This window comes from Protomyctophum bolini (genome assembly GCF_963924005.1).
Source record: "Protomyctophum bolini genome assembly, chromosome: 17".
NCBI classification, from domain to species: domain Eukaryota; kingdom Metazoa; phylum Chordata; class Actinopteri; order Myctophiformes; family Myctophidae; genus Protomyctophum; species Protomyctophum bolini.
The window spans coordinates 23,886,133-23,913,815 of NC_137878.1; the positions used below are offsets into that span (position 1 = coordinate 23,886,133).

The following is a 27,683-nucleotide window of genomic DNA, read 5'->3' on the forward strand; positions in this document are numbered from 1 at the left end:
CGAGGAACAGAACTCGTCTTTTCGTTTGGGCTTTTTCATTCTTTCTCTCTCCTTACCACCAGGAGGGCGAACACGCTATCCGGTCTAGTTCCTCACCCTTGCTGAAGTGAGCAGGTGGCCTGACTATCGTCCTCCCTGCCCCGACTTACCGCCCATGAACACAGCCAATTATTGGCTGTGTTCATGGGCTGGTAAGTCGAGTATTGTGTTCACTGGATTCTTCAGTGATGGAAGATGTACTCACATGTTTAAAATACATGTAAAAATATCAATACTGCAATGTAGAAGTTCTATATTAAAAAAATATTTGACTATAAGTAGAAAAGTATTAAATTTGCATCAAAATATTAAAGTACCAAAAGTGAAAGTACCCACAAGTTCAAAATGTATTAAAAAAATGTAAGACTGGTGAAATGGTTAATTTGGCCATTTTATTTTGACGTTTCAGCCTGAAACGGCAGGCTCTGAGTTTCTGAACCAACCAGAGCATCGCATCCCTTCAGCACGACCACGCACGACGCATGGACTTTGTTTGTTTAAAGGCAGACAGTCGGCCAGCTCTACAGTATCTAGCGCAATGTGGCATATTTCTAACCTATAATGTTTTCAGATACATATTTTAGCATGATGATTAAGTTTAAAATTAGTTGATACTGTCTGGATGTCATCTTGAATGAGACTAAAAACGGAGTAGTTCTGTAATCAAAACCACCTGTTTGGACGGACGCGCAGCAATGGGATAATACATGTGAATGAAATCAAGCTTCATTTTTATTCATGTGAGCCTCGGTCTACATGTCATCACGCATCACGTTTTCGTTCAAAGGAAGTAGTTAAAATTAGATTTGAAATTACACAAACATGGACATTTTCACTAGGTCTTTAAAAGCTTATAGATCTGCTATTTTTCAAATATCCAATAGATACGGCTGAAGTGGTAAAATGTTTAAAAAAATTACAGTTAAGATATAGGCTATTAGGCTACTACCGTAGGCCTAGAGTAAATTGCCATTGATTTATTGTCACTCAAAAAGTAAATGGTAAAATAGTGCGAATATTCGAAAATTTTCACCAGGGCTGTAGAATATTAGAATATTCAAGTTAGACTTTTCTCAGCTTCTGGGCAGGAGCTTGTTCCCTGTCTGTTGGTCTTTGGTCCTGCATTTGACTGATGTCACAGAAGAGTAATATCTATCCAGTCATGTCCCAGAAGGTTGCAGTGTTCTTTACACTCCATGGTTTACCTTGATCTTGCCTGTCCATCCACGAAAAGGTGCATTTAGCTGAGCTAACGTGTGTGTGTGTGTGTGTGTGTGTGTGTGTGTGCGCGCAGCTGTGGCTCAGGAGGTAGAGCAGGTCGTCCAATGATCCCTGGGTCGGCGGTTCGAATCCCGGCTCCTCCTGTCCACATGTCAACCCGACATTGCCTCCAATGAGTCAGTCGGTGTGAGCTTGCCACCATTGGTGTGTGAATGTAGTAAGTGAGGACGCTGTTCGCCGCTTCACCTCCCAATGTATGAATGAATGAACCATTGTAAACCGCTTTGAGCACTTGGAAAAGCGCTATAAAAATGCAATTCATTATTTATTTATGTTGCTGGCTCAGGCACCCTAGCTAAATCATTAGAGCATGCCCTGGGCTACATCTGGGCAAAATTTGGCACTTTTACACAAATTAGCGCAACATTTCCCTAAGCTCCTCAACTAAAGTACCAATGACTCTAAATCCATATTGTATTGCATTTAATTATAACATGATTAAAGTTATTATTTTTGTTTATAAACCATGCACTGGGCGGGCGCCGGGCACTGTACAATATTTTAGTCTAGTTTTTATTTGTTGACGAAATTGACAATATATTTAGTCTTAGTTTTAGTCATCATAGCTTAGTTTCCATTTAGTGAAAAAGTCGACGAGCATTTTTTGTCATTAGTCGACCGAATCAACATAAAGCAGCTGCTTGTGGCTGCTACTGTATTGTGCACATCAAACACAAAATACTATGTAAAAATATAATGACCAGAGAAGGGCATTACTCTGAGCCGACTGACGGGATATCAAGGAGATCACATTTCACTGACTGATGCAATAAAACCTGTTGTTTACAAATCATAACATCCAAACATCTGATCACAGCAGCTGCTGTTGTAATCGTCAAGGTTTATCTGATCCAGTGTCTGTAGTCTGTTCATCCGTGGTACATGAAATGACTGAACGAACATGGTCAGCAGTAGCACCACAAATGGTGATCAATGGAAGATAGTCACTGTAGAAATGAGTCACTGCCGGTCCGGCCCGGCCTAGCGGTCCGTAGCCATAGGCTCAATATGTCCGTTTGTCACCTCCCCCTTCACATTCAATAGATCATGTGAGCTCATGTGGTTAACCCATTTAGACCCAAGAAAAGATTCTACTAAATCCTGACAGTTTTCTGAAAAACCCATGTTTCTATGTGAGTCGCTCAAACATTTTCATGTCATGGACCCCCAAAAATATATGTAATTGGCCACCAACCCCCATCTGAAAATACCAGGTGTCCAGGGACCTCCCCCAGAAGCAAAGATTTTAGTAAAAAACGCTCTCTCTGAAAGAATATATATTCAAAGATTTGCAACACATTTTCACGATTTAAAAAAAATAGCAGACCTACAAGCTCATATAGTGCGGTACTTGGTGCTGTGCTATGAGCTTGTAGAGCTGCTATTTTTCAATAGCTAAAGTATAACATAATGCTTAAAACACCAAAAGGGGTTCCCGCCCAAATTGAGTTAAATTCACATACTGTACTGTAGTAGTCGATCTGTGAGTAGGTCCCAGTCCCATTTATCCATGCATTCAATTATCCATCCGTCAGAGTGTTGATTTTGACAGGAAATTTAGATTTTTGTTTTAGTCATATAGTCCTTTGAATAGTTTTCATTTAGTTTTTGTCACATTTTTGTCACCTGGAATGTTTTAGTGTTAGTATAGTTTTAGTCGACCAAATCTTCAGTTGATTTAGTCGACTAAATGTAATTTGGCGGGCTTTGATGCCGTCGTAATGGCTGATTTTACTCTTGCTGAAAATAGCAGATCTACAAGCTCACAACGTGTCATGCTGCAATGCATTGTGAGCTTGTAGATCTGCTATTTTCAGCATGCAATCAAAGTGTAAAAAGACTAATACTGGATCTCTTGTCCACTAGTGTGTGGACCCCAGGAAGATTAGCTGCTGCTATGCACCAGCTAATGGGGAGCTAATGGGGATCCTAATAAAACTCTAGTCCCTTCCTAACATTTTAGTCTAGTTTTTATTTGTTGACGAAATTGTCAATATATTAAGTCTTGGTTTTAGTCATCATAGCATCATCAGTGAAAAAAGGTAGTCGACGAACATTTGTTGTCATAGTATTAGTCAACGAAATCAACGCTGAATCCATTCACCCAATTATCCATCCGTCCACAATCGAACCATCCTGGAAGTGGTGGTGGAGTGGGACACGTCTCTCCCATCCGGCTGCCTCGTATCTGATGTGTCAAATGAGACCTCTCTGTCTCTCGGTGAGTCATACCCGGGCCGTGGCTGTGTGAGACCTCTGAGGTCTCAAGCTATTTCTGGACATCTCAACTGGGGCTGTTTACCCCTGTGACTGATGAGAGAAGAGTGGACATTTCATCCTTTCATGTTTCAGCGCCCTTAGCCCTCATCGGATTCCTGTGAAAGTCTGATGGTTATCTTGCTGTGGTGTCGGTCGGGTCGCAGTATGAAGATAAGAAGAAATTGTCTGCCTGTTTTCTTGTCATTGTATTTGTTTGTTAATGTGTTATTGTCATTTATTTATTGTATTGTTACAAAAACAATTGTGTTTGATGTTGTCATTTTCTGTATGTGTGTGTGGCGTGCTGTCAGTTGTGTTAGTATGTGTGTTGTTGTCCTTGTGCTTGTTTGTACAGTGTGGTAATTGTGTGTGTATTTTTGTCATTGTGTTTGTGTCTATTTACTATTTAGTAAAATAACAGATTTTGGGGAAAAAGGTCACGGTCAAAATGACATAATGAGCCATATGTCGAGAATGAACGGATTTAGACTTAGAGAGATGATGTTTGATGCGTTGTATTCCTCGTACAAATTGTGTTGATCTGATCCACTGATTTTGCAACCCATTTTTTCACCCAGTGTCAATTACCGGTATCTAATTAATGTAATCCTGGGCGCTACACTTCCTCTGCCAACCTGGGGGGGCATCGGACTGACCTCATGCTTCCTTCTGTGCATGAGGAGTCCAAGCTGCTTCTTTTCACCTGACAGGGGGGAGTTTCCCCGGCCGGACGTAGTGCGTGGAAGGAACACGTTATTCCGACCAGTCCACTGGCAATTTTCGAATCTTGATTTAGTAGTCTAAAATATTATGATATTTAGTCGACTAAAACTAGACTATCACAAAAAAATTCCAGGTGACAAAAATATGACTAAAACTAATCCAAAGACTACTGCATGACTAAACTAAAATAGAAATTTGCTGCGAAAAACAACACTGGACTGCATAGGGGCCATTATTGGATCTGGTCTTCTTCTCCCTGTCCTTCTGCTTTCAGAGTTTTCATTAGTACTCTGCCCTGACTGAGAGTGCAGAACCCGTTTGTGTCTCGTTCGCATTGGGGAAGGGAGGCGTTTTACTGTCATCGTGAAACAGACGAGCTATGAGGGATTCTCACAAGCAGGGCAGACATAGACGGGTGCTCCGCTTTAAAACCCATTTTGACCTGAGATCAGATTCTAAAAATATCTTCTACATCCTGACAGTTTTCTGAAAAGGCTATGTTTGTATGTCAGTCGTTCTTCGATTTTTCAAAAATAGCAGACCTACAAGCAATTGCAGATCTACAAGCTCATAGCTTGTAGAGCTAATAACACCAAAAGGGGTTCCCGCCCAAAATGGGTTAACTAACACTTTGGCAAAAAGCATCACAGGTAGACCACTTTGTTTGTTATGCTTATGCTTTCCTAGTTCAAATAGGTTACAAGTTAAATGTTTCATAAAAAACCGGAAAGCTTTTAGTGTAATTAGCCTGTCAGAGTCATATTATAGGGCCAGCAGCTTTTCTTTTCTGTTATTCTATTATACATTGTTTTCATTGTTTTCTCTGTGTGCTTTTGTACATGCCTTGGGGTTGGCTCTGTATTGTGTACCTTGTGTTCATCACCATTGTTATAGTAGCAGAGTCGCCTCTAAAATTAGTATAGCAGTACAACTCATTAGTATAGCAGTACAACTCATTAGTATAGCAGTACAACTCATTAGTATAGCAGTACAACTCATAGAGGATGGCGCAAATCCACGGGTTCATGTACCTTTTATTTGAATTGTAATCCCCATAGGGGGATTTCAGATTGCCGTAAGAACTGTGTTTGAAAAATAATCATAAATAATCATCCAGGCCATTTCGCTCATATGGATATGAAGAATCAACTGACTGAGAGAAAATGCTAATGTTACTGCTGCTGAATTAGAACTTTTTTTTTTCTAGAAACAGACTGTATTGTGACTAAATTTGACTGAGGGACTGCCATTTTCATATGAAAGCAGGGAATCATAGCTTCAAATTGACATATTGGTTGTTCAGTTTGACCCACCAGTTTTGGAGATATGGCTTATAGAGTAATGTCTTGCATAAAACAGCGAGTTGGAAAAAAAAGGCTTGAAAGGTTCACTTCTGTGGTCTCTAACATTACACCTAGTAGCTACATGTTTAAGCATTTATTTCATATTTACATGTCGATTTCAGCTCTGACACTTATTTCAGACATGCTCTAGTTAGTATATGTGAAGAGTCTGCCTGTGCTATTATCTCTGGTGAAAAGCTGGAGTTTGCGCGATGGCAGGCTCTCAGTCAAATCTGGTCACATATACGACTGTATGAGTGACTGACTGTCGCAAGCGATACAGAGACACCTTCCTGACAATAACGCAGAGACAGCTTGTTTATTTTTGGACCACAATGCTTCCGTGAACCTAGGGGAATCGAGGGGATGAGCGAGTGACGTCAGGACTTCTTCGCTCTATTATGAGTGTTTTTTCGTCTTTTTCACTTGACTTTTATGATGGTGTAAACCTGATGTCCTGTCATGTGTCCCAGTTGATTGGTTAAACTTTAAAATTAAATGTATTTGGTTCACTTGTTTTTCTTTCGTTATTTATTTATATGATGTACGTATAGTGATATATGGTGTATATGAATACTGGGTTTTTCTGTCCTTTCAGTCATCATGAAGGACATCTTTGTATGTTTACATTTTTGAATTGATTGACGGTGTTATGAGCACCAGCTGTGTGAGGTATATGTAGGTGCTTGTTTGTGATGTGCATTGTCTGATGAAGAGATGTGAGGCTCGAAACGTCATGTCCACTGTGGTGAGAAAATCAATTATTGAGTTTGGGGTGCGGAGCTTTTTCTCTTCTCTATTATTTACCTCGGCCCAGCACCTGGCGATTTAGTTAGTGATGTGCATGCTCTATTATCTTTTTTTACGGTAACTAAACCACCCAAGCCTCTACTAAAGTATACATTAATGACGCGAGGCAACAGTCTGTCTTGAGAGACTAGTCTGTACTCTGTATGCAATCTGAGAATCCCATCGTCAAATATTCGGGAAAACGGCGACCCCTGTTGTTCGCGAGGCAACAGTCTGTCTTGAGAGACTAGTCTGTATGAAGCGCACTGAGATGCGTGTCTTTCATCATGAGTGGGTCATACGAGTGTCCTTCATGAGTGGGTCATAGGAGTGTCCTTCACCAGGGTTTAGTAGTTGGTAAAATGGATTATTGTGTGAAACGATCCATCCCCCCCTTCACCCAACATTCCACCATTTAACATCGATTGAGTCTTCGGAAGACTGCATGGTCTGCCTGCAGTGACAAATTATGTTGTAGTTCACAATCACCAAGCCTTTCATCTGCCAAGTGGGACATTTAACCCACAGCATTAAAAGTAACGTGTTAAAAAAAGCTATGTTGAACAAGAAAGAGGGTACAGTGTGGAGAGGTGCGAGTGTGGAGTCCCAGAGGCTACAGAATGGTTTATTTGTTGTTTAATGTATTTAATTGTCAAAACACTTGCACATACCTACCTGTAGCATGTGTATTTGGAGCAGTGTGCAGCCACAGATGACTACAACAATCCTGGAGAAAAGTTGTTTACCCTGGGATCCTCGAACTTCCCACTCAAATCAATTACTGAATGATTGGACAAACTTCTCTTCTCTTCTCCTGTCTGTCTGTCTTAAATGTTCCAATACCATTTCTATAGGATTATGAAATTCCTATAAGAATCCTAATCTCTAATAGGAACCTATAGGATTCAAAAATCCTATTAGAATCATATAGGATTTTATCATTTTAAAATGTTCCAATAGAATAGAAACTCAGTGTATGAGTAACACGGCTTGTGTGTGTGTGTGTGTGTGTGTGTGTGTGTGTGTGTGTGTGTGTGTGTGTATAATCCAATCGGATTTGTTCCAAATTCTGATCGGGTAAAAAATAATCAGATAAAAAAAATCCTATTAGAATTTGGAAGAAATCCCATTGGATTTTCTTATGACAATACTCCTTTGTTCCAAATTAGGATTTGTAATAGGAATCAGAAATCAGAAACCTAGCGTATAATGGTGTAGGCAAACCTATAAATACAGCATGAATCATAGAACTAAATACAGTAGAAACATCAATGGACCGTTTAGTAAACTATTGAATTTACAAGCCGAAGCTTAAAAGATGATTTAACAGCTATAACTGGCTGGTCGTTTCAGGGATCCCTGAGGGCAAAGGAGCGATTAGCCTTGGTAAGCAGCCGGGACCTGGGAACAACCAGCAGGACTCCTCCCTCAGAGGGGGGTCAGATATTCATTCAATTATTGCCTCTGATGATAGCTACATAGCCTATTACAACATCAATACCCTTGTTTGTTGATCTTCACTCCTTTGTGTTTCCAAGTGCAATGTGGAGAACACCAGAGAGTGAGGAGGAAATGCAAATCCCTCTACAACAGTGGTTTTCAACCCTTTTCATATCAAGGACCATTATTTACCGGTTTTTGGTATTTGAACCACGGACCACCAATTGGCCTCAGACCCAAACTAAAGAATATTTAGTTGTCATTGGATAAGATTTTGTTTGTTGAAGATGTTGGTAGCATAGGAGAGACAACAGATAACAATTCTTCGACATTATCTAATTGTGACTTCTTGAGGCCGTAAAATGAAACCAAATGGTAAGTGTCCATTTGGTTTCATTTTACAAGAGTTTCAAGAGTTAAAGATCTATAAGGGTCCATTTGATTACCAACTCTCGATCATTTAGCTGGGGACCACCTGGAACCCCCTCAAGGACCATTGGTGGTCGCCGGACCACTGGTTGAAACCTCTTCTTAAACTAGTGCATTAAATACACTCGCTACATACATTTTATGTATGAAATTCACACGGGGAGTGATTGAGGCACCTAGTAATTCATTTTCAATGAGAGGCGAGCGGGCAGGTACTGTAGGGAGGTGCAGGCAATCTGACAGACATTGTCATGACAAGTGGTCGCACACCCGTGAAGCTGTTTGTTCCAGGCTGGTTGGGGTGAAGGTTTTGGCACCGTCTGTGATTGCAGAGGCTGTGGCAGAAAGGGTACAATATTGTAAGCACAGCTGGTCTCTCTCTCTCTCTCTCTCTCTCTCTCTCTCCATCTCCCTACCCCCCCTGCCCTCTCTCTCTCTCTCTCTCTCTCTCTGTCTCTCTCTCTGTCTCTCCTCAAAAGGATGTGGACTGGAGCCTCAGGTTCTCTTTCAGTTTTTGCTTTGGATTATATACTCTGGTCTTTCAAACTGACAAGACAAAGGCAATCAGCTAATGTGACCTAAACATTTATGATAATGTACACTAAATGTCAGGGTGCTTTGAAATGCCCCCAGAAGAACCCATGACTTCTATCGAGTAGCTGCCTGTACCAGGAGGAACAAACAGTCCTTGTCAATCCGGTGTCCCTCACTGTCTCCCGGCTTACTGTATGTAAAAGATAGCTTAGTGGAATCAGTATTAGTCATTCATCTCTGCCTACTGATATGTCTGTGGACATCTACATCCATTATGGGATGTATAACAATCCGCACCACACTATTCAGGGATCTGAATAGTGCCCCCACCCTGGGGGCCACAGGTACACAGTTGCACCATTGAGTCTGCCGTGACAATCAATAGACCTCTGAGATCTCTTGATTGTCTGGACACACAAGACTAGAGTACCCGTCTATAATCAATCAATAACAGACTGCTATCTGTCCCAAAGTATCCTTGTCTCCTGACTCCTTGTCATCTCTGTCCTCCACTTAAAGGTGATGTCTCAGGCTGAGGGTCAGCAGAAGTCCTTGGTCCAGTCAATCGACTCCCTGCCCACCAGAGGGCCCGTCTCCTGCCTTGACCACGACCTGCTGCTCCTCAAAGCCACGTCCGCTGCCACCCTCAGCTGCCTGGGAGAGTGCCTGAACATCCTGCAGCAGTCTCAGAGCCACAGCCAGAGCAGGCCTCCGTCCCAGTCCTCCCACGCCAACCACACTGACCACCACGAGGACCCCTCCGGTGAGTTCCAGCAGGTCCCGGGCCTCCCGGTTCCAACCCTGCTGCTGGAGCCCCCGACCCCTTCGTCTCCCTCTTCTCCTCCTCTATCTTCTTCCCCGTCCCCGTCTCCTTCGCCAGAGTCGGCCGCTGCTGGTGACAAGGGCCACCTGGCGGAGCTAGACTGTGGCCCTTGTCCCTACCTGATGGGGGCCTTGAACTTGAATGTTTGTAGTAAATGTTGTTGAATGTTGCATCCGGATGTTTGTTTGAATTTCTTTTCCTCCATTATCTTTTTTCTTCCATAATTTATAGTTGTTACTAGTGTGGTTTCTTTATTGTGTTGTGCTGTCCCCCCCATTCATTGTTGTTCCTTAATGTCTTGTCATCAGTTTTGCATTGAAATCCTAATATTTATTTCTTAAAGTGGTAACTTCACCAGGGCCCAACTCTATGCAAGTGTGTGAAAGTCTATTTGGTCAATATTGTTTACATGGTTTATGAAGAAGCATTTCGGACAATGTGCTAAGTGCATGTAAGAAAAACAATTGGGGTTTTAATGTGTGTACTGTATGTGTGAATGAGACAACCTTAACCACTAACTCTGGCATCCCGGTTTCGGGCATACAGTAGCATTATAGCCGAGAATGTTAAAAAAGAAAAATCGCAGAAATACAGTACAAGCTCACAACGCCTCGCATTGTTTGTGGTGAGCTTGTAGATTGGCTTCTTTTTTATATACTGTATATATAATTTAAGATTATTTTTGTGGTCAAATCATAATGACACTTTGATAGAGGTTTTTCTTGTGTAGTTACCTTACCGTGATGCAATTCCATATATTGGCGAGATGAAGATATCTGATTATTACTTGTAGTTACATCATGGCAAGCTGTCTAGTGTACTGTCTACACAACCCAAACCTTTACCGAGGCGGCATTGTGCATCTGTGGTTAAGTGGTGAATAACTAATACTATGCACTTCTAACTTCTCTCTGCGGATTAGGCCTGATAAGTCTTTGCCAAAGAAATCCACATTGGTGCCTAAAACCCTCAGATCTCTCTGCCATGTTTAATCATCTCTGTGCCAGATCCAAATGGAGCCAATAAAGATATTTCAATGCAAACCCTTTTCAGCCTGCGGGCTCTTACTCTTATATGTGTTTCTATGCCCCTCTATTGATAATATTTGGGAGCCTGACCAGTGGATACTGGATAGTAGAGCATAAGTCTGGATGAGGTCCTGTACTTTAGCTCTCATAGATTTATGGTCTGTAAGGGTTCATTCAGACCTTTGGGAATTTGCTCTGCATCACTTTACAGTGTCGCATGGCAAAAATGCATCAGCAATTTTCTGCGTGTAACACCATTGTAAGACAAAGTATACATCGTGGTTAAAACGGTTGTACTGTATCTCGTCACAAAGCTTAGGTCTGAACACTGCTTTTGTTGTGATAATGACTAACCTCTGTACATGGTTCTGTTTTCCAGCAGAGTGGAGTCAACTCTGTCTCTAATGCTTAATGGAGTGGTTTCATTGGCTGGGGCTCTTGAGTGGGTTCTGACTCGGGTCGGAGTTGCTGTGGTGGTGCTGTCCGTCCTTCCTCACGCCTTGTGGGTCTTCTGTTCCCTTTTGTGCCAACAGCCAGCCGGCCCTGTACCTGTTCATCAGACAGGGCCTGGTGCGGTGTAGGACCACCGGGCTGCAAGTACAAACCTCCGTCCGTCCGCTGCCTGGCTGACAAGTCTTGTGGGGGTCCAGCTACGCCTCGCCTACGGCATGTACCCCCCGACGCCCCCGTACCAGGGCTTTAGGGTGCTCGGTGTTGTCTGGCACACTTGGCAGGGGGAGGTGTTGTGGCTGACAACGGGGGAGGGTTGTTTCGGGTTGGTTGGTTGGTCGGTCGGTCCCACACAGGACAGGCCACGGTGCCACTGTGCTGCCACTGCATGGGGCGCAAAAGGTTGTGAGCTCCAGTTGTGAGCCAAGCATGAGGTGGGACCAGGTTTTGGCTGGCACAGTGGTCCCTCCGGGCTCAGGACTGATGCAAAACGACCCGACGACCCGACGAGGTGACGTGGTTGAGTCTCTGCGTACGAGGGGCGAGCGCGTCGGGAGACGCTGTGACGTATAGTTGTGTCGGCCGGGCTGCTTATACCTACCGTGTGCGTCCTGGTTGAACTCCCACGACAAAACACCATGCACACCCCGCCGCCGGTCACGAGTCGGATTGCTCACTCTGAGCTGCTGTCATGGAGGAGATTGGCTGCTCTTGGATCTCCTCCCACCACCCCACCACCACCCCTTCCTCCCACGCCTCCTGCTTCTACTCCTCTTCCTCCACCTCCAAAAAACTCTGCTTGCTGAAGGCCCCCCTCCACATGTGGAGCACTTTCCTTTCATGAGATGAAAATCCATAAAGGAATGGATGGTTTGCATTGCCACCGTCTTTGTTCCCCAACAGTCTGATGTGAGAAAAAAACCATTCAGTGCCTTGAGTCGTGCATTATGGAGCTGAGAAGTCAATGGCATGTCAAATGTAACGAGAGGATGGTAGTGTGTGCACCATACTGTATGTGGGCACGTGTGTGTGTGTGTGTGTGTGTGTGTGTGTGTGTGTGTGTGTGTGTGTGTGCGTGTGAGAGCGAGCGAGAGAAAGATAGAGAGAGATTGGAGTTGGGCAGGACGTGGATGTTCGGTCAGAATTGGGCAGCACAAAATGCGGAGCATTGATGTCACAGCCCAGAACTGGAAGGTAATGCCATTGGAAACACACACACACTGCATGATGTCATGTTGTCAGTTCACTGCCTTTCTGTTGGCCTGCATGCTCCTCCCGCAGTACCCCGCGGTACACATTCAGTACCCCGCGGTACACATCCAATGGCACAGAAACTCTTTCTTAAAAAGAGTCTTCCTGTTTCTGGTGCATTGTTGTGACATCTCAGAATAATGTGCCAGTTACCTTAACCACTTGAACCCTGAGTATCCCTATTCTGGGGCAAAGACATCCTCTAGTATTGGGTAAATGAAAAGGGGTTTAAGTGGTTTAAGCGTACCTTGGCCGATTTTTGTTTTTAAACCTAAATCCCTCTAGTTCTGTTGTGAGGATGTGCACATTTTGCAAAACACTTTCCAATGCTTGTTGAGAGCTTGCTCTCAATGCCACTGAAAAATTGCCTATACATAAAATGTGTCAAAACAGTGAAAACACGAAAGCTAGCAAATATTTTCTATGGCCTAGAGAGCAAACTTTTGACCCACAGAACATAGTGGTAAGAAGTTGCACTTTAAAAGCACTCACAATGCAGAGTATATTTTTGTATTTTTTGAGAAGCTGTGCTAGAAGAACCTACTTGTGATTATTCTTCTTCTTATTTATTATTATTATTATTATTATTATTATTATTTATTAATTATTATTCTGTAATAAAATATCCTCACTATTCCGATATCCTTTCTGAAATATATCCACTTTTTGGAATGCATCAACTAAGGGTCCCTTTATTCCTGAAGGAGTACCTCTCAAATAAACAATCATCAAATCAATTAATCGTTTACAGTATACCGGTATTTACAATTTAAGCATTTGGCAGACGCTCTTAATCCAGAGTGAAGCAAGAACAAAAACATGGTAATTCATCAAATACATAAAAAATTGTCATCATGAATCATACGTAAGCTAAGAATCTAGCGGAATATCTATATAATGAAAATATACGTATACACTATAGAGTGCTATGTCTACATAAAATGCTATCTATGTTTACAGATGCAGAGTATTTCTGGAGACTGTTAGCTAACAGACACTGCTAAAGTTCCTGTCAGTTGACCATCCCGCCTGGTCTGTTTTAGAGACTAGAGACACTGTTAGCTAACAGACACTGCTAAAGTTCCTGTCAGTTGACCATCCCGCCTGGTCTGTTTTAGAGACTAGAGACACTGTTAGCTAACAGACACTGCTAAAGTTCCTGTCAGTTGACCATCCCGCCTGGTCTGTTTTAGAGACTAGAGACACTGTTAGCTAACAGACACTGCTAAAGTTCCTGTCAGTTGACCATCCCGCCTGGTCTGTTTTAGAGACTAGAGACACGTCTTCAAGCAAACTCAGGACTGGCATTGCTTTCCACTATATAACATCATAGGCTGTGGCTGCTCGCCATTCATACTTTCATTAAAGGTTTCATGACATTCATTTTCATAGTTTTTTTATTTTTCATTTAGGTTTTATGACCTAAATTACACCCAAACAACCTGAACTTTGAACAGTGGATTTTCTGTGGTCTAGTTTTCTCTGTGTGTTCTGAAGCCTTTTGAGCTGCAATGAAAAAAGGCAAAATCCCTCAACAGTGCTAGAAAATCCTTATGTAATATATGGGATTTGTACCTCACAGTCCACAGGCAAATCAGAGCACTTGTTTGAGCCAGAAAACCCCAGACCACAGAAAATATACTGAATATTAAAAGTTCAGGTTTTTTTGGGTGCAATTAAGCTCAGAAAAAAACACGATCCCTTTAAAGATCTATTTTTAGGCCATTCTTTGCTTCATTTATACATGGCAGTGTAGTCAAGGAAAGAGATGTGTGTAACCTTTGACCTTAAGGATGCTGTCATGATAGCCATGGGTATCACTATCTCTTCATTAATAGTAGACTATACTGCCCTACAATATTGATGCCTCTACACTAATAGCCATATAATTGTGTAAGATATGAGCTGCTTTAATTGTTAGCATGACTATGGCATGGTCCTATGGTCACTATAAAGCCATAAGTGTTTGAACTACTAAAAATACAATAAGATATTGCAATACATGGTTTTGAATCAGAAGGTCTTACATGTCTTAGTCCCGTATTTTACTTGTGTGGAAATATGGGGGAACACATTTAAAACTAACACAAACCCAATATTTATATTACAGAAGAGAACTATAAGAACAATAACTAGAACAGATTATTATGAATCAACTAATGAGAGACAGCGAGATCCATGCTCGACTGCGACGAGTCGTCGCGGCATAACGGGACTCGTCGCGGCATAACGGGAACTAATACACTTTTTATTAAATTAAATTTCCTCACCTTTCCAATATTGTTAATAGCCATAGCATGTCTGTGATCTTACATACATTTCATGAATTCCAAATTCACAGCCAAAGAACAGTTAGCAGTCTGAGCACATTGGCATTTAAACTTGTAGCACTGCCACTGCGTGTGTACTCGCCCAGTAATTCATTCCTAAGACTTGGAGTCAGATATTGTCCTCTAGTTCCATATACATTTAAAAGTTCTGGCAGAAAACTTATGTTAAGTAAAAGTAAAATTTCCACAGGGAATAGCACGAGGAATAACTTGACTGAAAATATGAAGCACAAACGTATGGGGCACACAATTGACAGGGGTGTTGCGATTAGTGTGGGGTAATTGATCACACCACCTATTTTGTGTGCCCAATACATTTGTGCTTCCTAAAGGAAGTTTTGATATGTTCAGTCCTGCACTCATTCCGGGCCCCTCGCCGGAGAGAATGTTGTGAATGTGGAGATATTTTAATAAATACACATTTTCTGCCAGAACTTTCAAACTAGTCCCCAAAACGACTCCAAGTCTTAGGAATTCATTATTAGGTGAGTGGACAGTGGACACGGAGTGCTACAAGTTTAAATGCCGACGAGGTCAGTCTGCTAACCGTGCACGGATAGGACCGACCCATGACTGTGTATTTGGAATACATGAAATGTATGTAAAATCACAGAGGCTATTCACTTCACTAAAACCAACTTACCGTTTGTTGATTTAAAAAGTATTTGCGTGTCCGTGTGCGGACAAGTGACTTTTGTGCCCGGACAAGTGAATGGGAGATGTACTTGTTCGAAGGACAAGTGCCTCAAAAAGTAAATGTTAAGGCCTGTAGCTTATTTTAAGTAAGAAGGGTAGGTACTATTTAAGCTAAACCTTCAGCCTACAACTTTTCGGTCTAGCGGTCTTGCTGCTTTGTTTTTGTTTTTATTGTTTTCATTGTATGAAATGTCATATTTGTATATGGCTTATGACCGAAATAAACTATAACTAGCTAACTAACTTATAAACATATAGTCTTGTAGTCAGCCGACGGGGGAGCTACCGAAACGTCTTAACGGGTTTCTGATCTGCCCACAGACGGGAAGCACCCTATGATCCGACGGACCATTGCTCCAAAGGAGCATTGGTCCGAGGTGCGCTGGGGGTCGGGAGAGGGTGGGTGGTTAGGTTTAGGTGTCTGCCCCGGGGGAGGTTAGGGTTAGGGTGAGGGTTTGAGGTAGGTTGTCGAAAATTGTGGTATTTTATTATTAACATTAGTGAGGACCAATTATATGAAGATAGGTTGAACAGTGGTGAAGTGGTCCTTTAATTCTGTGGTTGAATGATGCCTTTCCTGACCTTTTTGCCAAAGTGTGAGTAACATTCTGTCTGATAATAATGGACAAGTACTGTAGCTCACGCACGCACGCACAATTTCCGGTTGTCTCGTCTATTCACATCACAGTAGGCTGTCTCAGCCAGGCCTCATATCTGTGAAATTTAATATCTTCTATCTTTGCCATCAGAAAACAACACCATATGAATCCCCACTAGAACACAACGTTTTCTCCCCGGGCCCTTTCTGTCACTCTGTTGTTCTTCTTCCGAAACATTTCTCAGTGATCGTCTTGTCCTCCTTTGACCAAAAGAACAAGAGTACTTTACTGTAATTGTACCGTCAATACACAGGCTTTATTGTTGCTCAATACAGTATGTCTCAGTGGTTCTCAAAATGGGAGTCTGAACAGTTTAACCACTTAAACCCTTTTACAGTATATGAGCTTGTAGATCTGCTATTTTAGAAAAATCGTGAAAATGTGGCACACATCTTTTAATATATATTCTTTCACAGCGAACGTCCACGGCCAAATACAGATTCTGTCGGTCTTTGACATAAAAAAGCTTGAGCACCACTGAAAACCTTTCAGAAAACTGTCAGGATTTAGAAGACATTTTGTAGAATAATATGGTCTCAGGTCTTAATGGGTTAAAACAGCACAAATATTCTTCTTTGGCGGATCCCTGGCAGAAAATCTTTAAAAATAATGAGCGGTTTCAATTTGGGCGGGTCCCTGACTGAGAGGAACCACTGGTATATTGCAACCTGCGTTCTGTTTGTGACGGCGCAGTGTTGTCCCGTTGCAGATGGCGTCCCTGCATGGACCGTGCCCAGGTCTCCGTCAGCGGGGGAGCGTCTGAAGAACGGGGCTCTGCGGTCAGCCGAGCCGTCGCCGACCCTCAGGAAAAAGAGTCTGTCCCATCATGCTGCTGAGGTGAGAGACCCACCGTTCAACATTTACATTTGAAATCTAACTTTAATAAGACGGCGCCATTTCTCTCTACATTCTCGCTCTGTGTCTCAGAGGACGGCTTTGGATTGTTTCCGAAACCTGTATACCAGTGTGCAGATTTGGTCATTTCAAATAATTTATTATTTTAAGAACAATGTTTTTTATATTATTTTAGCATGCTAACTTTCCATTTCCATGGTCCCATTTGTACGTAAAACTATCAGTTATTCATCTGGGGAAACCCTGGAACCCCCTTAATCACACACACACACACACACACACACACACAGTCACACACACACACACAGTCACACACACACACACACACACACACACACACACACACACACACAGTCACACACACACACACACACACACACACACACACACACACACACACACACAGACACACACACAGTCACACACACACACACACACACAGTCACACACACACACACACACACACACACACATGGCTGTGGTTATTGTTGCAGGTTTTGTCTTTGTTTTGTTCCTATTGGCTGTTGTTAAGCTCTGTTGTGGTTTTATCCCCTCAGCCTGTTTGTTCCTAGTGTTCTACAGTCTCTATTGTTGCTATTTGACGTGTGTAAAATGTGCTTTAAACTAATTTGATTCAGTTTGATGTGTAATTGTATTTGAATGATCTGGGGCCAAATGTCTGGCGTTATGACACAAACCCCATTGTAGTTTAAACAGCAATTTGACTGCAGATCATGATCTGAGAGCAGTTATTTGGTTCTGTCGGGCCAAGGGTTTCCACCCATACATCACAGCATTCAAGATTCACAGAGGGTTATGATGGATGCATATTCTATGGTATTTCATCCCAAATTTAGCACATCTGTGGTAATGACGACGATGGTGACATGATTTGTGTTGCCCCGTCTTACACGCTCATCTGTTCTTCTTGAGCGACTCAAGCCTGTTAAAAGTTTGAACGGCGGTGCTGTCAGATAAGTGGGTCACACAGAGACACAGCGAGGGACGCCAAAGAGCCGTGGCCCAGGAGGAAGGCTTTATAATGTCTATCTGCTTCCCTCCTTGCCTGGCTGACTGACAGACTTGACAACTGAACAATGTCTGCCTTGATGGCTCTCGCTGATCCTCTGTATCAGTGGCAGGAAATAAGGCAGGCCGCCGTAAATGGGGTGTGCTTTGTGTTTCCAAAAGGAACATAATATGGGTTCGGGGTTGTGTGTTGTTGCAGGAATGGGATGTTATCATGTTACTAGTTTCTGGTGAGGTTGCAAAAGTATGTATGTTCACAACAAGTCACAGTTCACAACACGTCACATTGTGAGGTTAAGATGGGCCAATTTGGGAGAAGAGATTTGGTGTAGAGGGGAAAAGGAGTGATCAAAGTATAGAGCACCAGGCCTGAAGGACCCTGGTCAACTGAATGTATAGGCGGGTTAAAGGAGAATTCCATGCTAGAAGGCTTTCTTACCTTTATTTGTAGTTGTTACGTCCCCACCAAAGAGGTCCAGGTGTTATTTTGTGCAAAACCTCCTTATTGGCTATTTCCCCTGTTTCATAATGTAAATAATATCCCAAGCGGCACACTTTACTACTTATTTCGATGGAAATAAGTGAATTAGCACAACATCCCATGGCACCATTCAATTCAATGCTTATGGTAGGGGAAATAGCCATTGAGGAGTTTTTGCACAAATGAACACCTGGACCTCTTTGGTGGGGACGTAACAACTATAAAGAAAGGTAAGAAAGTATTTTAGCATGGAATTCTCCTTTAACCAGTCTGTAGGGTAAAGTGTCTTAATACAATATAGCTATATAGCACATCTGCAGTGGTACATTTCTTCTGTAAGAAATGTATAGTTGTATACCCTGGTGTCGTGATCGAGTAGGAAGAAAAGTATGAATGGTATGTAAGTATAAATGGTTGAAAAGTAGTGCTGCCTGAAGATCATGAGCTCAGTATATCCACTAGCCAAGAAGGAATTCGTGTTGATGTGCAGCAGACTTTTAGTCTCTCACGTAGGAGGCCATGCAGGGTTCAAATCCAGGGTAGGACATAAAAGTTACGTATTGCAGCTTTGAGCTTGAACATTAAGCTTGAATTGACCTGTGATTGTAAGCCAGCTGCTATCTGGAACTCTATCATCGATCATCATTGATCTTGTTGGCAGCTTGCCCCAAAAGAAACGGGAGCATTGAGCAGAGGTGTGTGTGTGTGTGTGTGTGTGTGTGTGTGTGTGTGTGTGTGTGTGTGTGTGTGTGTGTGTGTGTGTGTGTGTGTGTGTGTGTGTGTGTGTGTGTGTGTGTGTGTGTGTGTGTGTGTGTGTGTGTGTGTGTGTGTGTGTGTGTGTGTGTGTGTGTGTGTGTGTGTGTGTGTGTGTGTGTGTGTGTGTGTGTGTGTGTGCGTCGTTTCACGGTTCCATTTGTGACAGTTCATTTGAATCATTGACTGTGTTGTCTTAATATTCAAACATCCTTCACAATGAATAACCATGTTAAGATTAATGGCACCACTTCGTCAGCTGTGTTTTCACGTCTTCTAACTATACCCTCGTTGTACAAAATGTTTGACTTCCGTCGTTCCTTCTCATGAGGCCTGGAATGTTAAATATGGCGTTAAAACGTCCCTGTCGGGTCATATTGAAATGCAGCCACTCCACCGTTTCCTTTGAGCCTTGGAGGGAGGAAGGTGACATTTTGTCCCTGATACGTGCACTGAATGAACAAACATAAGCCAGCATAAGTTCCCCACCAGGGTTACCAAGACAGCACATCCTGCCGTGCCCAGCAGACGTGTTCTTTAGAGACCGGGAGAGATGTTAATGATAATTTTCCTGTCGACTTATAATATGACTTACGGAATGGTTACTTATATGTATTTGCAGTCAACAGCAGTGAAGAGTTATTCACAGCTAATTGTCAAGCTGTTCGTTGTGTACTTATGTGCAGAATTCATGAAGAGAGGAAGCGTGACTTTCCTCTGTTAATTTGGCTCCTGTAATGATGATATTGTATAAAGTAATAATAATAATAATAATAAACTTTATTTGTATAGCACCTTTCATACATAAATGTAGCTCAAAGTGCTTCACAGGGCAAAAATAAAATACAATAAAACATAAGTAGTTAAAATGATAAAAAAATGGCAAAGGACAAAATTGAGTATAAGAACATAAAATAAATTAAAAAAGTATGGTGAGTTAATTCAGTAGACAGCCGCTGCCATCAGGACTCGGGTAGACAGCTTCCTACCAATTAGTGCTGAATGCTTCCAGTAGTTGTACGTTGTCACGGTAATCGAAACCAATTATTTTAATGGTTTTAAAATATAAATATGGTTTTATATATTTCTATATTATGTAGTTTGAGTTGTGTATCTAATTTCATTTTCATAGGAAGAAAACTAATTTGAAGTCTGGTTCTGTACGCACGCACGCACGCACCCACCCACCCACCCACCCATGCACGCACAAACAGCTGTTTAACCCTGTCTAACATACTAATAGGCTGGCTGCTGGCTTTGCTGCTACCATTACTTACCTACAGAAATGGCAGAGAGAACAGCCTTACAGCCGCTGAGTTAATATGAGTGTGTTAAATAGGATTTATTGTGCAATGTGTTGCAAAGCAACAAACTGACCAGACTTCTGATTCAAGACCTGTAGTCTGTTATTCCCATCCAGATGGCTGCAGAAATATCCTCAGTAATTAACAAGTTGACATAGTCTCAGTGGGTTGCACCTAATTAAATAATAATAACAATAATAATAATAATATAAAGTAGGGATGTCCCGATCACGTTTTTTTGCTCCCGATCCGATCATTTGATTTTGAGTATCTGCCGATACGGATTTTTCCCGATCCGATATTTATATTTTATAAAACACGTTTATGCCATATCACAATAGTACAATATCCCAAATCACAGACAATATCCAGTCTAGTATCATGATATGGATATAATATTGATACTAGGGATGTCTCAATCATGTTTTTTGGCTCCCGATTGGCCCCGATTTCCGCTCACCCGATCCGATCTGGACAACCCTAATATAAAGCTCTCCTTCCATTTCTATTTTGGTTCTTGTTCTTGTAGTCCATCTGTCATTCTGTAAAATTTAAGAGCATCTGTTATCTTAATGATATTTCACTCTTTCAAATTGTGGCCATCTTCTTCTGGTACCAAGCCCTCCTCCTGTAGCTGTAGTTAAGCCGTGGGTCTTTGATGACACTGCGACTCCAAACATGCACGCACGCACGCACGCACACACACACACACACACACACACACACACACACACACACACACACACACACACACACACACACACACACACTCACATAGACTCAAATAGACATAGTGCTGCTGAATCATGTTTGAGATTGTTTCAGACTGGCTGAGCCCCTGCTGCTTGTGTTGTTGTGTGCTAGCTAGCTGTGGGGCTGCATGGACAGATGTCATTAGTGCCTTTGGAAGCGAGGGCCTATGCCCTTCGTCTGAAGACGAAAGGATAAACATTCGGTTACAGTCTGACGAAGCTCATTAGTCTAGTCATTAGTTAGCTCGGCATTTGGACCGTTATTTATCTTCTAATGACGCTTATCTTAATTATTCTCGGCCCAATCACTGTAGATGGCCGCCCACGTACCCTAGAGTCGGGTTCTGCTTGACGTTTCTTCCTAAGGGGGAGTTGTTCGTTGCCACTGTCGCAATATTGCTTGCTCTGGGTGGTTTTCTGCTCTATAGACGAATTCAGAAACGGGTCTCATGGTCGCAGCTTATGCATTTCCTGTAGGCAGAGCAGACATAACTGCGGGGTAAACCTGCCTCTTAAAAAACCTCTTCTACTAAGGTGAATGGTAGAGTGACTGATGTATACAGTCTGCCTCAAACGTTACTCTTTTACCTGCTTTTTACTAACACTAACATTATATAAAGATGCTCAGAACATCGAGATGAACCTGTGTAGTTTATGGCTCATACTTTAAATGCTTAGTATGAGGTATAAAGTACAGCAGCCTTGTGTTCATAAAACAGAAAGATTGGGTATTGGGTAAGACTGACGTTCTGTATCTTTCAGGACCTTTCACTGCTTCGTCTCAACCATTACTCAATGGCTCTGGTCTCGGTGGATATTTTGACATTCCGTTTTTTTTTTGTGGGAATGTTGCCACTACTGTTGGAGCAGCTATAAACTACACAGGTTCATCTCGATGTTCTGGGCATCTTTGTAGTGTTAGTGTTAGTAAAAAGCAGGTAAAAGAGTAACGTTTGAGGCAGACTAACATCAGTCACTCTGCCGTTCACTGTAGTAGAGGTGTGCCTGGTGAGGGTTTAAACCCCGCAGCTACGTCGAGTCCGCCTACAGGAAATACGTAAGCTGCGACCATGAGACCCGTTTCTGAATTCGTCTATATGTAAAGTGCCTTGAGACAACTTGTTCATCTCAGTGTGATGAGTTGAGGATGTTTTGGGGTTTTGCTCACATTTCTTTACTTAAAAGTAAAAGTACACTACCCTATTGTAAAAATAGTCTGTTACAAGTAGGCCTACACGTTTGTACAAACTTTGTACAAAAGTACACAGAGCATCCGTTTTTTTACCCTGGGCAGAATTTTCTATGGCTGCCAATGCAACTTTTTCCAATCCTTAATCACATACGGACATGCCGATAATATCTAACTTGCAGAGGTAACGTGCCTTGTCCACGGGCAACAGATCTTTCAACGTATGGCATTGCAAATACGTTTGATAATCGCTACTCTGCGCAATATTGTTTTGGAAATGCCGCAAATTGCATTGCAGTGAACGAGAGCAAATCACAACTTACCCTGGGGGTGGTGACTCCGCCCTGAATACGCGTTGTCGTGTCAGTGTATAAGCAAAAAAATATATCATTATACAGAAGGTCACAAAAATGATATAGGTCTGACTGAAGTGGTTTGTTTAATAATAATAATAATAATAATAATGGTTTGTAACAATAATCAAAATCTTTAAATTAACTATAACTAAAAATACTTATAGTGGAGTAAAAAAATACCTCTGAGATGTAGTGGGGGGTAAAATAAAAGGTACAAATACCTCAAAATTACAGTGAAAGTACAGTATTGAGTAAATGTACTTAGTTACTTTCCACCACTGGTTGTTGGCAGAGGTGGACAGTAACATACTTAAGCACTTACTTAAGTACAGAATCTGTACTTAAGTACTGTACTTAAGTACAGAATCTGTACTTAAGTAGTGTACTTAAGTACAGAATCTGTACTTGGTTACCTTCCACCACTGGTTGTTGGGATGATATGCCAGGAGGACGTGAACTTTGTACTGTAGAATGAGAATAATGGACAGGGTGCCCCCTTGTGGCGTCAAAATGTAACACAGGCATAACCTTTGTCGACTTGAGTTGCACTGAAATATCGATGCATGTGATATATTTATTTCCATACCTGGAGACGAGCTTAAAATAAGCATATTGAGTTTTGTGCTGTTAGCACATTGCTTACGGGGCTACGCACTACGTAGTAGTAGCCCATTATAAAACAGCAATGATTGTTAGTATACCACCCATAGATATACCACCTTGTTTGCAGTCTCTTGAGCACATGGAGGAAAAATATCAAACACTAGCATAATCAATTTTTCTGTTTGAATTGCTGCACCACAGCAGAGGTCATGTACCTCACAGCAGAACGAGCTGTTTGATATTCAGTTATTGCGACACACTTCACCAGCTCGTTGCTATGAGAAACTACAGTAGGCCTAAGTGAATACGGAAAAGTGCTTGTGTTTGCAGAAACCAGGCGGGTTTTATGCATTTAATATCACCAGCGCATTCCCTGTCCTGCCAAGGGAAGTGGGGGGTTAATGACAGGCATTCAGCAGTGCTCTCATTTAGAATTTTACAAATTAATATTTTTCTTTGCTTCTTTTGTTGTAGTGTCAGGTGTACAAACCGTAAGTCTCACCTGTGCCAGGGGATTATCATATAAACCAGTCTAAACAAAATGTTACTTGTTGTCTTCTCTGTGACAGAGTTGGCATTCTTCAGTTCAATGGTGGCTCTCCTATATAGATTTCTTAAATCTTAAATCCCTTTATTTTAGATTGTTTTGTAGTAATCGTACAACATAAACATTACAGAGACTTTAGCTGTTACTGTACAATACTTTAAAACAGTTGTCATGTTGCACACATGCCTAAAATTGCTCTTATTTGCGCCGCCCTCGTTGAAAACAATGTATTTCAAACTCCAGCTTGTCCCCCTTTCAGGCTGCATGAACAGCGCTCTGTTTCTGCCCCCTCAATATCGTAACTCTTCTATTAGATGGCTCTGGTGTGTACCACATAGTGATGATGTGATAAGAGCGCCCCTCACTTCAAACCAGTGTGATTTCTTTTTAAATAGTAGTAGTAGTAGTTGCTGCGAGAGTGAGGTCTAGCCAACACCAACTCGGGATTCCTGGATCGCTGCCCTCCACAAATTCCTATCCAACATCAGGTTCTTGAGCTCTGCAGTGTTGTCGTGCGCCGCAGCACGTCTACATAGGTGGTACGCTTCTTTCCCCTCCTGGCTTTGCCCTGGGTTGGCTCCCATATAGGGTCAATTTACTTGCCTCAAGTTCTGGGTGCCTGACGCAGTGCCCTGCCAGCCTCATCCTTCTCTCTCTGACTTTGTCCGTGGCGCGTGGTAGGTCCCCATAGAGGTCCACATTTCTGATGCGGTTTTAAATAATAAAAGTTCTTCACCGATCCATAGTTCACCCATCTATTTCTCTTTTTTTTTTTGTGAAAAGTCTAGATGAATTATTAAAGAAGAGTACCTCAAGGCAATGTATTAGGCTGTACTTCAATATATTTTGTATTTTTTGTGGAATATTTTACATTGGGTAAAATATACCCATGTTTAGTGATGGTGTGAAATAATGCATGTTTTAGTGTTCTATGGTCAATGCTAATGTTGGAAGATAACTCTAACTCAAGATAGTCTTCACTCCATGTGGGCACACCATGTCTGCACATTCTGGTGATAAGACTTGCAAATGGCAGCATCAGAGTAATAACTAGAAATGCACTCTGTCGAGCTGCCAACTTGCGCCCTGCACACAAGTAGGCCATGGCATGCATGACCTACCGTAGGTCATACTGTACAAGCAAAGCACGCCATGTGGTGCGCTCACCACTGGCTCCGAGTCCTAGAGCTCTGCTGTCTGGGTACGACTGCTGCTCTGAGTCCTAGAGCTCTGCTGTCTGGGTACGACTGCTGCTCTGAGTCCTAGAGCTCTGCTGTCTGGGTACGACTGCTGCTCTGAGTCCTAGAGCTCTGCTGTCTGGGTACGACTGCTGCTCTGAGTCCTAGAGCTCTGCTGTCTGGGTACGACTGCTGCTCTGAGTCCTAGAGCTTTCTGCAGTCTGTCTGGGTACGACTGCTGCTCTGAGTCCTAGAGCTCTGCTGTCTGGGTACGACTGCTGCTCTGAGTCCTAGAGCTTTCTGCAGTCTGTCTGGGTACGACTGCTGCTCTGAGTCCCTAAAGAGTCCCTATAAGCTACTTTGAAGTACAGTGTACAGTACAGTTTTTATATAGCACATTTTAACACAACCGGAGTTGACCAAAGTGATTCACAACAAAAGATCAAATTAAAGCAAAATACATCAAGCAGAGCGAAGAAAAACAGCATATAAAAACCAAGTGTAGTAGTGTCTACTTACTGCCTGGTACAACTGCTTTTCTAAATCCTCTACTTTGAGTGCTACTAACTAATGTCTAATACAACTGCTGTTCTAAAACCTTTAGACCCGTTATTGACCTTATACCATCCTTGAAACGTACCTTAATTACTTCACCAAGAATGGTGGACCCTTATTGGCTGAGGGAGGACACCGACATACATACCCCGACATTGATTAAAACAACCATGTGAGAACAAAACATCTAAAATAAGCTCAACCAACCAACCAAAGCTGAATAAATGCACTTACAGCTTGCCTGTGTGAAATCCATGGAAAACACCTTTGATGATTTAAAATTCCCTCCAGCAGAGGGCAGCAGAATTCTGTATTCAGTGTATTGTGTATGTGTATGTGTATGTGTATGTGTATGTTCCAGGTTTGATTTTGACAGCGATTTTAGTTTTAGTCATTATAGTTTCTTGAATAGTTTTCATTTAGTTTTAGTCACATTTTAGTCACCTGGAATGTCTTAGTGTTTAGTTAGTGTTTTAGTGTCTAGTTTTAGTCGACTTAATATCATAAGATTTTATATTCTGATAGTAATCATTGCCATAGAGTGTTTGTTCAGTAAGATGAGTCCCCGTGTCTCTCCAGCTCTTTAATAAAGAAAGAAATAAAGAAAAAATATTAGGCAACAAGCCGACAACATTTCAACCAATCCAGGAGAGAGTAGCCATTTATCAGGTACATTTTTAGCATAATTCGCAACACCAAAAGGGTTGCGTAAAGACCCGCCCCCCGCCTGCCTCTGATTGGCCCCCCTCCTACTAGTAGTAGGGAGGACTTTTAAAAAGGCATTGAATTCAAGAGTATGATTATGAAATAATCATATTAATAATTGTATTGTGTTGTTTACTTATTATGCTGACAGCCACCATTATCCAGGTGTGCTTGTGTTTTCTTTGGGTAACTGACCATGATACTGACATAATACTGACATGATACTGACCTTGATACTGAAATGATACTGACAATGACCATGATAGTGACATGATACTGACCATGATTTTTCTCCCCCTGAAGAAATGATTGAAGGCTGCGAAGCAGCCATTGTGTTGCAATGTTGCAAACGACATGATTGCTGCTTTATTTGATAAGGCGTTGTGAGCGAAAGGTAGCCTATAAAGGAGAAATCTGACTGACTTGAGTTGAAGAAGCCATGTGCACATCAAAGGAATGCTGATAAGAAAGGGAGCAATAAGAAGGAAAGGGAGAGAGAAGGGATGACAGAATGGCTGTGCATAACGGTTTTTGAAGAGAGAGAGAGTTTATGTATGACGGGAGAGATGAGGTCCTAAAGGTTAGCCTGGCCAACGTCAAGAGGAAAGAAGAAGCGAAGAGGTAGCCTTTAAATTGTCTGCCCTCCTATATCTGAGCTGCTCACGTACACTCTCCTCTTGACACTGTCTGGGACACAGAAAGACAAGAGTGAGAGCAGTGTTGATATCGTCGACTAATACCATGACAACAAATGTTCGTCGACTACCTTTTTTCACTGACGAAAACTAAATGGAAACTAAATTAAAACTAAGCTATGATGAATAAGACTAAATATATTGGCAACTTCTTCAACAAATAACAACTAGACTGAAATGTTAGGAAGGGACTGGTGGACAAGAGATCCAGTATAAGTCATTTTGCTCTTGGTTGCATGCTGAAAATAGCCGATCTACAAGCTCACAACGCGTCGCGTGCGACGCCTTGTCGACTACAGTCGACTAAATCAACTGTAGATTTAGTCGACTAAAACTAGACAAACACTAAAACATTCCAGGTGACTGAAATGTGACAAAAACTAAATTAAAACTTTCCAAGAGACTATGACTAAAACTAAAATCTAAATTTGCTGTCAAAATCAACACTGAGTGAGAGACAGCAAGGGAAAGGATGTTGTACAGTAAGCTATAGGGTGAATGAAAAGGAAGAAAGAACATAACAGGTTTAATGAAAGAGGACAACCAGGGAGGGAAGACGAATCAAGAGGCAGACAGAGAATGAGTTTGAGGAGTGGGAGAAAGAAGT

At 42.0% G+C, this 27,683-nt stretch overlaps 1 protein-coding gene across 3 annotated transcripts in view; it reads left to right on the forward strand.

The window, feature by feature from the left end:
• Nucleotides 1–27,683, forward strand: part of osbpl10a (oxysterol binding protein-like 10a) — a 91,657-nt gene that overhangs the window by 44,732 nt on the left and 19,242 nt on the right. For all 3 annotated transcript variants that reach the window (XM_080786758.1, XM_080786759.1, XM_080786760.1), the window contains exons 6-7: nucleotides 9,357–9,600; nucleotides 16,784–16,911. In XM_080786758.1, coding sequence (XP_080642884.1) covers nucleotides 9,357–9,600; nucleotides 16,784–16,911 — 372 coding nt within the window. The remainder of the gene's footprint in view (nucleotides 1–9,356; nucleotides 9,601–16,783; nucleotides 16,912–27,683) is intronic.